Source organism: Cnephaeus nilssonii (assembly GCF_951640355.1).
Source record: "Cnephaeus nilssonii genome assembly, chromosome: 15".
In the NCBI taxonomy this organism is placed as follows: Eukaryota; Metazoa; Chordata; class Mammalia; order Chiroptera; family Vespertilionidae; genus Cnephaeus; species Cnephaeus nilssonii.
This window is the reverse complement of record NC_137086.1, coordinates 2,686,171-2,698,433: the sequence shown is the minus strand read 5'-3', so window position 1 is coordinate 2,698,433 and position 12,263 is coordinate 2,686,171. Positions and strand designations below refer to the sequence as shown.

General features: G+C 49.6%; 1 protein-coding gene across 2 annotated transcripts in view; it reads left to right on the top strand.

The window, feature by feature from the left end:
• The first annotated feature begins 6,493 nt into the window (after positions 1-6,493).
• ROCK2 (Rho associated coiled-coil containing protein kinase 2) overlaps positions 6,494-12,263 on the top strand; it is an 87,283-nt gene continuing 81,513 nt past the window's right edge. The window contains exon 1 of one of the 2 annotated variants that reach the window (XM_079792270.1): positions 6,494-7,143. In XM_079792270.1, coding sequence (XP_079648396.1) covers positions 7,003-7,143 — 141 coding nt within the window. In that variant the 5' untranslated portion in view covers positions 6,494-7,002. The remainder of the gene's footprint in view (positions 7,144-12,263) is intronic. The other variant, XM_079792269.1, reaches the window with a different exon arrangement.

The window sequence follows — 12,263 nt, the reverse complement described above, 5'->3', positions numbered from 1 at the left end:
CTTTTGATTATCTTGCCTTTGACTTTCCTGCAAACTAACAGATTGTTAAATGCAAGCAGGATAATGACAGGAACAAGCCCTTTGCCAAGATTTGAACAGTGCCCGAAATAACTTACCAAATGGCTTCCTCACCGGTGCTTTTTCCCTCGTCCTAATTGGACAAGTGACTTTCAAAGAAGGAACCGCGAGGGGAACGGGCAGCTGCCACTAGGAGATGCAGACAGGGACCTGGTGGCGAGTCGGAGAGGGGAGCAGAGGAGACTACAAGCCTGAAGCAGCCCAAAGTCTTCCCTTGGCAATGCTGGCTCCCCAACCTGGTGTTCCAGGCCCCGGAAGTCCCCACGGCCACCTCGGTTCCAATCGGGTGTTTATTCTTAGTCACCAGGATTGGCTGGCCTCCCCCTCCTCCGTCCCGCAGCCTCTGCTCGCCGGAACGTCCTGCTGTCCATGCCCCCCAATAGGATCGAGCCCGAAACCCAGGCATGTGTCCTGACTAGGTGATCTCCTGGTTCATGGGTCAACGCCCAACCACTGAGCCACACCGGCTGGGCTATGCCACAGCTTTTTTATCCACTCACCTGCTGATGGGCACTTGGGCTGTTTCCAGATCTGTAAATAACGCTGCTATGAACATAGGGGTGCACACATTCTTTCTGATTGGTGTTTCGGGTTTCTTAGGAGACATTCCTAGAAGTGGGATCACTGGGTCAAATGGCAGCTCCATTTTTTATTTTTTGAGGAAACTCCATATCTCCACTAATAAAAGGGTAATGTGCTAATTAGGGTGGACGTTTTCCAGACGTCCTTCAGGATGTCCATCTGGACAAAGCCCCAGTGGCTGCCCGAGGCTCAGGCAGGCCATGGATGACATCTGCTGCTGGGAGGGCCCGAGGCTCAGGCAGGCCACGGATGGCATGGCAGCTGCTGCTGGGAGGGCCCGAGGCTCAGGCAGCCGTGGTGGCCGGCAGTGGCAGCAGCAGAGGCGTGATGGGGGCATCGACTTCCCCATCAGCCGGTTGCCTCCCGCAGAGGGAGGCCAGACTGCGGCCTAGGGAAGTGGGCCTAAGCCGTCAGTAGGACATCCCCTGAGGGCTCCTGGACTGTGAGAGGGGGCAGGCAGGGCTGAGGATCCCCCCCCGCCCAGTGCACGAATTTTCATGCACTGGGCCTCTAGTATGTATATATTTTTGGAGTGACTTACCATTTACTTCCCCGGATATCTGTGAGCTGTGCCCAGCTCTGTCTCCGCTGAGAGCCTTTCATAGTATCCTGGTGAATAATTCGTCTTGGACGCACCCAGTATCTTTTCATCTGGAGATCTTAAGGAGCCTTAATGACAACCAAGCTTCATTACTGCTGTTTTGTGTGTGAGGCACCTGACTCACAGAGGGCTACAGCAATTTCCTCATTCAGGCTGGGCGTTATTACCCGTACCGTGAATGAAACGTAGGACAGAACTCTATCTCATAAGCTAGGAGACCCGCACCCTTTGTAGTAGTGGAGTTTACGAAAATAATGACACCCTTGGACTGAGAGCGCCTGCCTTTATTCTGCCATTAAACCTTGGCTGGTGGGGGGCAGGAGCATCTTGCTACCCCCCCAGCTCGAGTTGCTCTGCAATGGGAAGCGAGGTGGGAAAAGCTGGTGCGTGTGTGGGTGATGCCCGGGCCATTCAGAGCTCATTGTTTTCATTCATTAATTCACGTCTTCATTCCATTATTACACAGCCGAGTCCCTGTGACGTCACTGGAAAATGGGCGTAGTCCTATTACCATTCGCAAAAGGCTGTTTGGAGAAGTCAGATAATTTCCATAAAGCACACTGCCCAGCACATAGTAAACCCTTTTACATCATAGTTATTGTTACCATTAAGCAAGTAATTGCAAGTACCACATAAAGAGGCGCAAAAAAAGGTCCATTTATGGGAGCAGAGGGCAAGGTGGCATCTGAAGGGTGGGTTAATTCCTGGGCGAGACGTAGATCCCACACACTAAAAACTGGCACAGAGCAGGTGGGGGGCTCAGAGGGAGCCCTGTTCTTCCAGCTTAGACTGTGAAGCGTCCCAGTGGCTAGAAAGGCGTTGCTGAGTTGGTCGCTGTTAAATCGACACCAACCGCTTAGAGATGGGCTGGGAATACAGAGAAAAAGAAACAGACACAATGCATAGGAAATGGGGGGGCACGTCCAAGCCCTGCGGATCCAGCCAGTTACGGGAGAATTAAAGCCTGAGACACGGGCAGGCCGGCCGGTTCAGATGCCCTCTGCTCTCTGTGCTCACTTCTCCATCACTCCGCCTTAGTATCCGACAAAGCTTTTTGTCGAATTCCCACCCGCCCCACCCGTGCTCAGGACACAGAAGGGACAGCGTTAAAAAGGAAGCCACCCACCTGGGACAGAGCCACCGAGCGGCAGAGGGATCGGCCTGAGAGGCGAAAGCACGGAGACCCTCTTTCTGAGGCTCGTTGGGGGTGAGAGGAGTTGATATTATTAGGAAACTATTCCCTATTGAAGCGTCAGTCCGCCGTGTGTTCTGAAAACTGGGTTTAAAATCCTTCCCGATCTGGGCGTGAACCCCAGAAGATGTAAAGGAAAACATTGGTAGATCTGAATTCATAAAAGGTAAAAACGTTTGTGCGACCAATGGTACTGAAAAAAAATTAAATAACGAACAACAGACTGGAAGAAAAAAAATACTGCAATTTATGACGCATATTTTAACATTATATTGTAATAAGGAGGAATATTCATAATAGATAAAGAGCTCCTATAAATTAGTAAGAGAAAGGGAAATCCAATGAACAAAAGGTATACACAGGTAATTTCAGAAGAAATAGAAACAGGAAATGCTCATCGCCAGCAGTCATTAAGGGAATACAAACGAAAACAAGGTGCCAGTTTGTCTGCCCATGAAATTGGCACAAATTAAAAAGATTTACAGTATTTAATATTGGCAAAGCTAAAGGGAAATTGGCAGTTTCTCTACTGAGGGTGGGAATGTAAACTGCTGCAGTCTTTTGAAGGATAGTTTGGCAGCATCTGTAACTATGTAAAGTATGCTATCCCTTCGTTACAACAATTTCACTTTTAAAAAACTTATTATTTTTATTGAGGAAGGTAGAAGGATAGAGAGATAGAAATACCAATGATGAGAGAGAAGCATTAATTGGCTGCCTCCTGCACGCCCCACACTGGGGATCGAACCTGCAACCCGGGCCTGTGCCCTGACTGGGAATCAAACCCTGACCTCCTGGTTCATAGGTCGATACTCAACCGCTGAGCCATGCCAGCTGGGCACAATAATTTCACTTTTAGGAGCCAATACTATTTACATATGTCCACCAAAGGCAAAAATACAAGGATGCCAACTGCAGCAATGTTTGTGACAGTAAGAAAATATTAATAATATATTAGTAATAACTAATACTTATTGAGGGCCAGTAGTCTCCTAAGCACTTTAAAACAAACATTATGAGGAAACGTAAACATACAGAGCTAGCGTTTGGTGGTGGCAGGATTTTAACCCAGACACTTTGTCTCCAGAGTTTGTTCTTAACGACTATGCTCTCTAATAGAGAGTGAAGAAGCGCGTGCTATATCCGTACCACACCATATCATACAGAAGTTAAAAAGAATGAAAAGAATAAGGGAGATTTCTGTGCACAGACACAAAGGCATCTATCTCTAAGGTATATTATTAATCAAGGGGAAACATCAAGCTGCAAAACACTATGATATGGTACAATGCCACATACGTGGGGAAAAGATATATATTTGTGTACACAAATACATATGTATGGGAATGATAGAGGTCTTGAAAGATAAGAGAATGTATTATATGTGTGGGGAGATGAGGGAGAGTACTTTTTAAGGTATGTTCTATATATTGCTTGTTTTTTACAAGAATGCATTTGCGATTTCTTTGGTAAAACAAGAACTGTTTTACTGACCAAGAATGAAATAAAATAAAATAAAAAACGTTTAACTCCTATCAAGAGATTAGTGTGGGTTTTTTTTTTCTTCTTTCTTCCATGTAGACAATGGTGAGGTCTTGGATTAAAAAAATCTTCTACACGATGGCTCTTTCTAACCTATGTAAACGACCAGTAGAAGGTGCCCATTAGCTGTATCTTGCTGATCACCATTTTTTCCCTTTTTACATAAAGTTTTCATGTCCAGTATTTGGGTTCGTGGCTTCCTGTTAGGCCACCAAGTTCCATAAACATACACAGGCCGTCCCTGAAAACATCAGTTGGGAACCTGAGAACCACATGGTGTCCCTTCGGCTTTGCATGTTATGTTGTCTTTAGGAAAAAGGATCTGTAATCACGGATTATCTCATTATTTTGCCTCAGTGCCTAAGCAGGATGTAAGCTCACTCTCCTTTTGGTGTGGTCTATGGAGGTATGAATGAGTCACTGGTCATAAAGACCTAAAGGACGTACCTTTTTTTTTTAATCCTCACCCGAGGATATTTTTCCATTGAGTTTTAGAGAGAGTGGAAGGGAGGGGGGAGGAGGGAAGGGAGAGAGAGAGAGAGAGACAGAGACAGAGAGAGAGAGGAGAGAGAGTGAAACATCGAAACATCCATGTGAGAAAGTCACATTGATCGGTTGCCTCCCACACGCACCCTGAACTCCGACAGGGATTGAACCTGCAACCCAGGTACCGGCCCTTGACTGGAACTGAACCCGTGACTCTCCGGTGCATTGGCTGACTGACACTCTAACCACTGAGCCAAACAGGCCAGGGCAGGAAAAAAAAAAAAAAAAGCTGTACGTATTGGATCCCGCCCAGGGCCTCCTCCTGCCCAAGCCCAAGTGAGGGTGGCTTTAACACAAAACAAATAGGAGGCTCCTGGAACACGGACTGATTAAAACGTTACTTTGACAAGGCCCGGGTTTAGAAGGAAGTTGCCAAATGCGGGCTTATCTCTGGCATGCCATTGAGCATGGTTCTTAAGATTCATGACTGAGTGGGAATCAGATTGTAGCTTTTTTTTTGGAGTGGACCATCGAACTTAATACAGTTTTTCAATTATTGAAGTTTTAATGTCCTCTTGAGCATCTTTACAGGAAAAAAAATATCCCACTTAAAAAAACAACAACTGTATTCCCCTTCTGTTCTTACAGCTGCTCATTTTACACCGTTTTAAATAGTGCGTACATTTCATATTTGTTGTTTTATTTAATCTTATTTCCGACACATCTTTCCGTGTGCTTGCCAAAAGTTCATGTGCTTGCCATGCCTCCTGCATCCGTGCCAGGAACCTTTCTGCCCGTGGGGCGGAGCTGGTCGGGATTCTTCCCCAAGTGGCTGGACCACCGGGTCCATCCCCAGGTTATGGCCATTCTGAACACTCTGAATAGCCCTGCTATAAACGTCTTCATACAGTTCCCCCTCCCCCTCCCCGCTTTGGATCATTTCCTTGGACGTGTACTTCCTTAAATGGGTTTACTGGGTCAAAAGGGCTCAATGAACAGTTTTATAGCTCTTGGCTCATATTTTTCAGATTGCGCCCTGGGTGGATCTGGCCAATGGCACGGGCCAGGAATGTGGGGGAGCGGCCCCAATAACCGCCCCCTCTTCCGCCCCCCCCCCCCCCCCCCAAAGTCAAGGACCTTGCGAAGGCCTTGCAGATGGAAAGCATTTTTCTGTTGCCCCGTTGTCTTGTGATTAGGGTTGCAGCCCAGGCCGGGAGAGGCTTGCAGGGCAGAAAGCCTTTCGGGATTCCAGGACTGCTGCCCCGGGGCCACAGGAACCCGGCCAGGCGCTCCCGCCCCGGGACCTGGATTCCAACCGCCGGCCCTCTTCCAGTTTCCGACTCCCACGGCACGGCCTCCCCGCCTTCCCGGGGCGCTCTTCCCGGCCCGGGCAGGCCCCTCGCGAGCGCAGAGCTCGGCAGGCGAGGGCAGCGACCAGCAGTCGCTATTATTTTGGCGCGGGTGATGCAAGACCCGCATAGCTGCGCGCTGAGTCAGCCGGGCCGGGCCGGGCCGGGCCGGGCCGTGCCGGGCGGGGGTGGGGGGCGCGGACCCCCACCCCCGCCTCCCCGGGAACAGCGGCTTCGGGCCGGGTCGGGCCGGCCTCTGAGCCTGCGGGACGCCCGCCGGGGCCGGGTCTGGCGGGAGCGGAGCGGCCGGCCGATCCAAGTCCGGGGCGCGCTCTCCCCTCCCCACCCCCCCCGCGGAGTTCGGCGGGTCAAGGCGGGCGGTGACCCCATGCCCGGCCGTCTACCCTCGGGGAACGCAAAAAAGGGGGGGAGGCATTGGGGAGAAGGGAGGCTCGAAATGGAGAAACGCTTCACGGAGCAGACCCGAGGAAACGAAAAAAAAGGAGGAAAGGGGGCGAGAGGCGGCGGCGGCCCGCGGCGGGGGCGAGGCGCGCGCGCACGCGCAGGGCGGGGCAGGAGGGGCGCGCGCGCAGGGCGGGGCGGGGCCAGCGGGCGCGCGCGCAGGGCGGGGCGGGGCCAGCGGGGGCGCGCGCCGGCGGCCGCGGGCCGAGGGGCTTGTGGGTAGCGGCTGCGCGCGGCCGGAGACGGGCGCCGCGCGGGAGTGTGCGAGGGCAGCGGGCTGGTGGGACCCAGGCGGCCGCGGTCATGGGCGCGGGCCGGCGGCAGCCGTAGCGGCCTGACCTGGGCTGCAGCCTCCCGGAGCCCCGGAGGGCGGGGCGTCCGGGCCCCGCGGCGGCGGCGGCGGCGCCGCTTCCCCGCTCCCGCTCTCGGAGCCTGAAGGAGCGAGCTCGCGGCGGACGAGCGGACCGGGCGGCGCGAATCTGACTGAGGGGCGGGGACGCCGCCGCCTGCTCCTCGCGGCTCGGGCTGGGCCGGGCCGGCCCCTCGGACAGCCCCAGGCCCCGAACCGGCGCTGAGACCCGCAGCCGGAGCTAGAGGCGGCGGTGGGCCCGGGCGGAGCCCCGCCCGGAGCCGGCGGCTCGGGGGCGGCGCTAGGCCCCGAGGCGGCCGGGCCGGAGCGCGGGGAGCGGGAGTGCGGGCCCGGCGGCGGCATGAGCCGGCCCCCGCCGACGGGGAAAATGCCCGGCGCCCCCGAGGACGTGCCGGGGGACGGGGCGGGCGCGAGCCGCCAGAGGAAGCTGGAGGCGCTGATCCGAGACCCGCGCTCGCCCATCAACGTGGAGAGCTTGCTGGTAGGTGGCCGGGGCCCGGGGCCCTCCCCGCGATGGCTCGGACCCCCCAGTCTTCCCCTCCGTCCCCTTCTGGGTGCCCACCCGTCCGTGGGGGAGGTCTCGCCCCACCCTGCCCCGCTTCCGGCAGCCGGGCCGGGTCGGGCCGGGCCGGCGACCCTGCGACCCTGCCACCAGGTTCCGGGAGGGGAGCCCACCTCGGAGCCCGCCCCGGACCCCCGGAGCCGGTGTCAGACCCGGCGGCCCCTTTCTGGGAGCGCGGGGAGGAAACACCCCTTTTCTCCTTCCTTCCCCACCTTCTCGGCGTGGGGAGGTGGGGCGGGGGCGTCGCTGCCCTGCACCCCCAGCCAGACCAGTCCGTTTGCAAGGGTGTCGCGCGGCGTGGGGCGTGGGTCCCGGCGGGGGAGGAAGCCGAGGCTGCCCCCGCGGGGAGCACCCACCTACCTGGGTGCACGACAAAGAGCTGGCTGCCCGCGCGCCCGCCGCCGAGTCCGCAGTTCTGAAACGCGGAGCTAAGAGTTGGCCTGCTCTCAGTTGCCTTGGAACATCCATAGTGGCACTGTCGTGCATTTTAATGTCTGTGAATTAGATTTCCCGAGGTGGTTTGCGCCAGAGCCAAAGAGTCAATCTGCGTTTTAGAGCGGAGCGAGTCTTGTCCATTGTATCTCCCGCCCGCCGGCCTGTGAAATCCAGATCGGCCGCCGCGGAGCGCCCGCCGCTGGGCTCCTGGGGAAGAAAGGACCGTGTTGTTACAGATTGGAAAGGCCCGGTAGAAAGCTTGCACATTTCTCATTTCTGTTAGGATAGGCGACTGGGCTTCCCAGACACCTGGACCAGCGTGCCCTGGAGATGCATTTATGGGGAAGGGGTGTGGGTCTTTCCTGGGGAGGAGGAGAAAGCGGGGAAGATGCTCTGCCTGTTAAATGGACTCGGGAGGACCTGAATCCGGGTGGGTGATCCTTAGATTTTTTTTGATTTTTTTTTTTAAGATGGTCTCTCCCGGCTGGGAGAAACCCATGACTGTATGATGAGAAAAAGGGCGTCCCTCCCTTTCCAGGGACTGACTTTTCTTCCGAAGCAGTTGCTTATTCTTTGAGGTTTCTGGAATCGTTTGCAGAGTGACTCAGTGCTGTTTGGCCAAAGTGCAGGAACGGACCGGAGCGCGCACACTCCGTGTGCAGACTGTAGGATGTGCTACTGTGTGCTGTCAGGCGGCTGACGTCTTCTTCCACTGGTTTTCACATGAGTGTGTTGTTGGTGTGTTTGCCTGGGGTCGTGACACCCTGGACAGCCTGTAGGCGTCTTCCGTTGGGGGTAGGATTGGCCCAAGCGGAGACTCTGGGCTTCACTCCCAGCATTTTCACTGTGGTATTTTGCTAGCAAAACTTTGACCTAAGGCCAGAAAGTTCAGTTAAAAATAGTACAGCAAATCTCAAGTATTCATCAGGTTCAATTCCAGATAGAAATTTTTTACACTTCATTTTTGGGGTCTTTAACTGATGTTAATAATTATTAGGGTTATTCTGAGCTTGAACCTAAGCTATTTGTACATATAATATACATTCTCTTTTTTTAAAGTGTTTTCTAAATGATCAAGATTAAGGTTGCTTTAAATGAAACATTACACATGCTCAGGAAACAATTTGGTCCATTCATTTGATGACCAGTAATCAACATACACAGCCAACACACTTCACACTTTTGTTAAGGTGACATAGTACTGGTATGAGAGTTGACATCAGACTTTGTCATTGCTGTTTTTAGTTGTTTACAGGGTGGGGTTGTTTGCAGGGTGGGGGGAAAGCAGGCTTACAGTTGTATGGGAAATAATACTATAATTAATAAATAATAATACAAGAATAAACTGTTTTGTGTACTCACAATGTAAACCTGTTTTTGCCCCACCCAGTATAGTCTCCTCACATAGAGATAGCCATTGTTTAAGTCAACATTTTGCTATAAATTTGTCTAAAAAAAATAAAATGTAGGTAAAATTACACTGTACACGTGCTTTGTCACTTTTTTTAAATACTTAATAAATAGTAGAAACTTTCATGTAGTCAAATTTATCAGTCTTCTCATCATTGAGTGATTTCTGACTTAGATGTCATGCTTAGGACATTCTCCATGACCAAGATTATGATATCATATACCCGAACTTTCTTTTAGTACTATAATAGTTGGTTGGTTTGTTTGTTTATTTAATGTGTTTTTATTGATTTTAGAGAGGAAGGAAGAGGGAGGGTAGGAGGTATGTGCCCTTGACTGGGAATAGAACCTATGACCTTTCAGTGCACCGGAAACACTTTGGGACTACGCTCCAACCAACACTGGCCAGGGCTGATGGAAAGTATGAAGTAGGGGTACAGAAATTTTATCAGAAGATTTGACTAAGTATTAGAATTCCCAAAACATCAATTGGGAACCTCTGTTGATAACTGTGTTCTTGTCATAAAAATTTCTATTTGGAGAGTGGTGTTTGGGGGTGGGGAGAGAAAGAGTAATGATTATGGGTTTGGTCTCCGTTGGGGCCTCTTTGAGTTTCTTCAGGAAATACTGCTCTACAGCTATATTTAAAATCCTATTCTGTGCTGACATTAAAAAACATATATGAGCTGTTAGTGATAAGGGTTACTGGTGAAGAGAATGTAAATGACTCAGAGCAATTTTGTTACAGTTTTTGGGAAAAAACACTAAGTGACATTTCCCATTGGTAGGTTAGCTTATATGAAGCTTAATATTTAAATTGATGTGAAATCATGGTGGCATTTGGGAATCTACTAAAACTGTCTCTTATTTTATCCTTGATTGGAGTCATTCTCTTGTCCTTTCATCTGTATTCTCTCGCTCCCCTCTTTAAAGTATGATTAAGTTATAGAGACGTATTTGTGAATTCAGCAGTTGGTTGTCCCAAGTGACCCTCACTTATTTTTGGGAAAGCATTTGGGTCACAGTGGTTAGCATTTATCTTCACACGTGTGTTTGTGTGACAAAATGGAAATATTAAGATTGTTACTGGCTCATCATTGATAATCTTTTGGGGAATGTTTCTAAGTCTAAGAGTGTTACATGGTTTGTTGGTTCATTTTGGTAAGATGTGGGTTGTTCAGGTATCAAAGGGCTTTACTTGTTTCTTATACTTAATTGATCACTTAGTATTCAATGTCTAATTTCCTTTATTATTTTAAAGAGATTATAGACTTGGAACTAATTGCTGACAATTCATTATTGGGTTTGTTTTTTATGCCATAGAAATGAATAGCAGAGATGGAAACAGGAAGCAGGGTTGGCTTCACCTTAATGACCTGGGTGATTGTGATGAGGAATGCTTAATATACTAAGTGTTGTCTTCTTATATACATACTTATTGTGTGTGTGTGTGTGTGTGTGTGTGTGTGTGTGTGTGTGTGTGTGTGTTTGGTTTATTTAATGGATTGAATACAGGCTCTTTTAGGAGATGGATCTTTTTTGTCTTCCTATTGTAAATATTTGTTGAATGAACTAACAATTCTTTTTTAAGAACAGGAGTTACCTGTAGAAATATATCCCTACTTGAAAAGATATTAAGGTACTTCCCAAATAAACATTTTGATCTGTGTTCACTTATTTCTTACCTATAGGAAGACAGATAAGTAAACATCTGTATATGCAGAGAGGGTAGGTTTGGGTGGTAGAATTAATTGGAGGTCAAGCAGGAAAAACAAATTGTGATTTGGATATTTTCTGGATTGAGCTGAAACAGTTTGTCTTGGAAAGGATTTAAGCTAATTTTATTTAGTGTTTTAGGTGAAGTAAAAACACCTCGTATGGTGGACTGTATAGCCTTTATTGTTTATAATGTGTCATCTGTTCCCTCTACCCCCTAACTTCTCTTCTGTTTAAACATATCCAGTTCCTTATATACCTAGGTGATGTCTGTGTTGAAACCGTACTTATGAGTAAGAGCAGATGAAATGCTGGTGATGTATTCACAGGATGAAATTCTTTAAAGCGGCATATTGGCTGTTATCATCATATCTAATAAAAGAGTAATATGCAGATTGACCATCACTCCAACACACAAGATCAAGATAGCTGCCCCTATGTGGTCAAAGATCCTGCCCCCATGTGGACACAAGATGGCCACCACAAGTTGGCCAGCAGGGGAGGGCAGTTGGAGGCAATCAACCCTGCAGGGGATGGCAATTAGGGGTGACCAGGCTGGCAGAGGAGGGAAGTTGGGGGCAAACAGGCTGGCATGGGAGTGGTTAGGGGGTGATCAGGCTGGCAGACAGAAGCGATTTAGGGGCAATCAGGAAGGCAGGCAGGCAAGCAGTTGGGAGCCAGCAGTCCTGGATTGTGAGAGGATGTCTGACTGCCCGTTTAGGCCCGATCCCACCAGGATCGGGCCTAAACGGGCAGTCAGACATCCCTCGAGGGGTCCCAGATTGGAGAGGGTGCAGGCTGGGCTGAGGGACACCCCCCCCCCCCCTCCGTGCACGAATTTCGTGCCCCGGGCCTCTAGTTAATAATAACACAATATTTCAAAGTAAAACCAACCCCAAAGGACCTGCGAGATTTTGATCAGAAGTCAAAAGTGTTATTATAAGTCAGTATGAATGAACTGTTTTGAAAATGTATCATATATTATCAAGCATTCAGATTGTTAGCAGTTTGTTTTGTTTTAATCCTCACCTGAGGATTTGTTTTATTGATTTTAGAGAGAAAGGAAGGAAGAGGGAGGGGGGAAGGGAAGGAGGAGGAAGAGAGGGAGGGAGAGAGAGAGTGAGAGGGAGTGAGAAACATCAATGTGAGAGAGAAACATTAATGTAAGAGAAAAACATCGATTGGCCAGGGCACTAGCAGTTTTATTTAGCTTTAAAATGCAATGGTGGGCAAAAGTAGGTTTTTATGAGTTATTTGAGCAGTGAAGGAAATTTTAGGACATAATTCCTTTAAAATTTAAGATGCCTAAATGTATTTAAAAACAACTAATAACATTTTTGGTTGTAGTGATATTTATTTTTCTAAAAGGAAAATGCACTAGCACAGTTGTCATGAACTTTGAGGCCTGCAAGATCTAGTGAAATGTGTTTTTGTATGTGAAACCTCCGCAGAAGTACTTAAAGTATTAAATGTCTAAA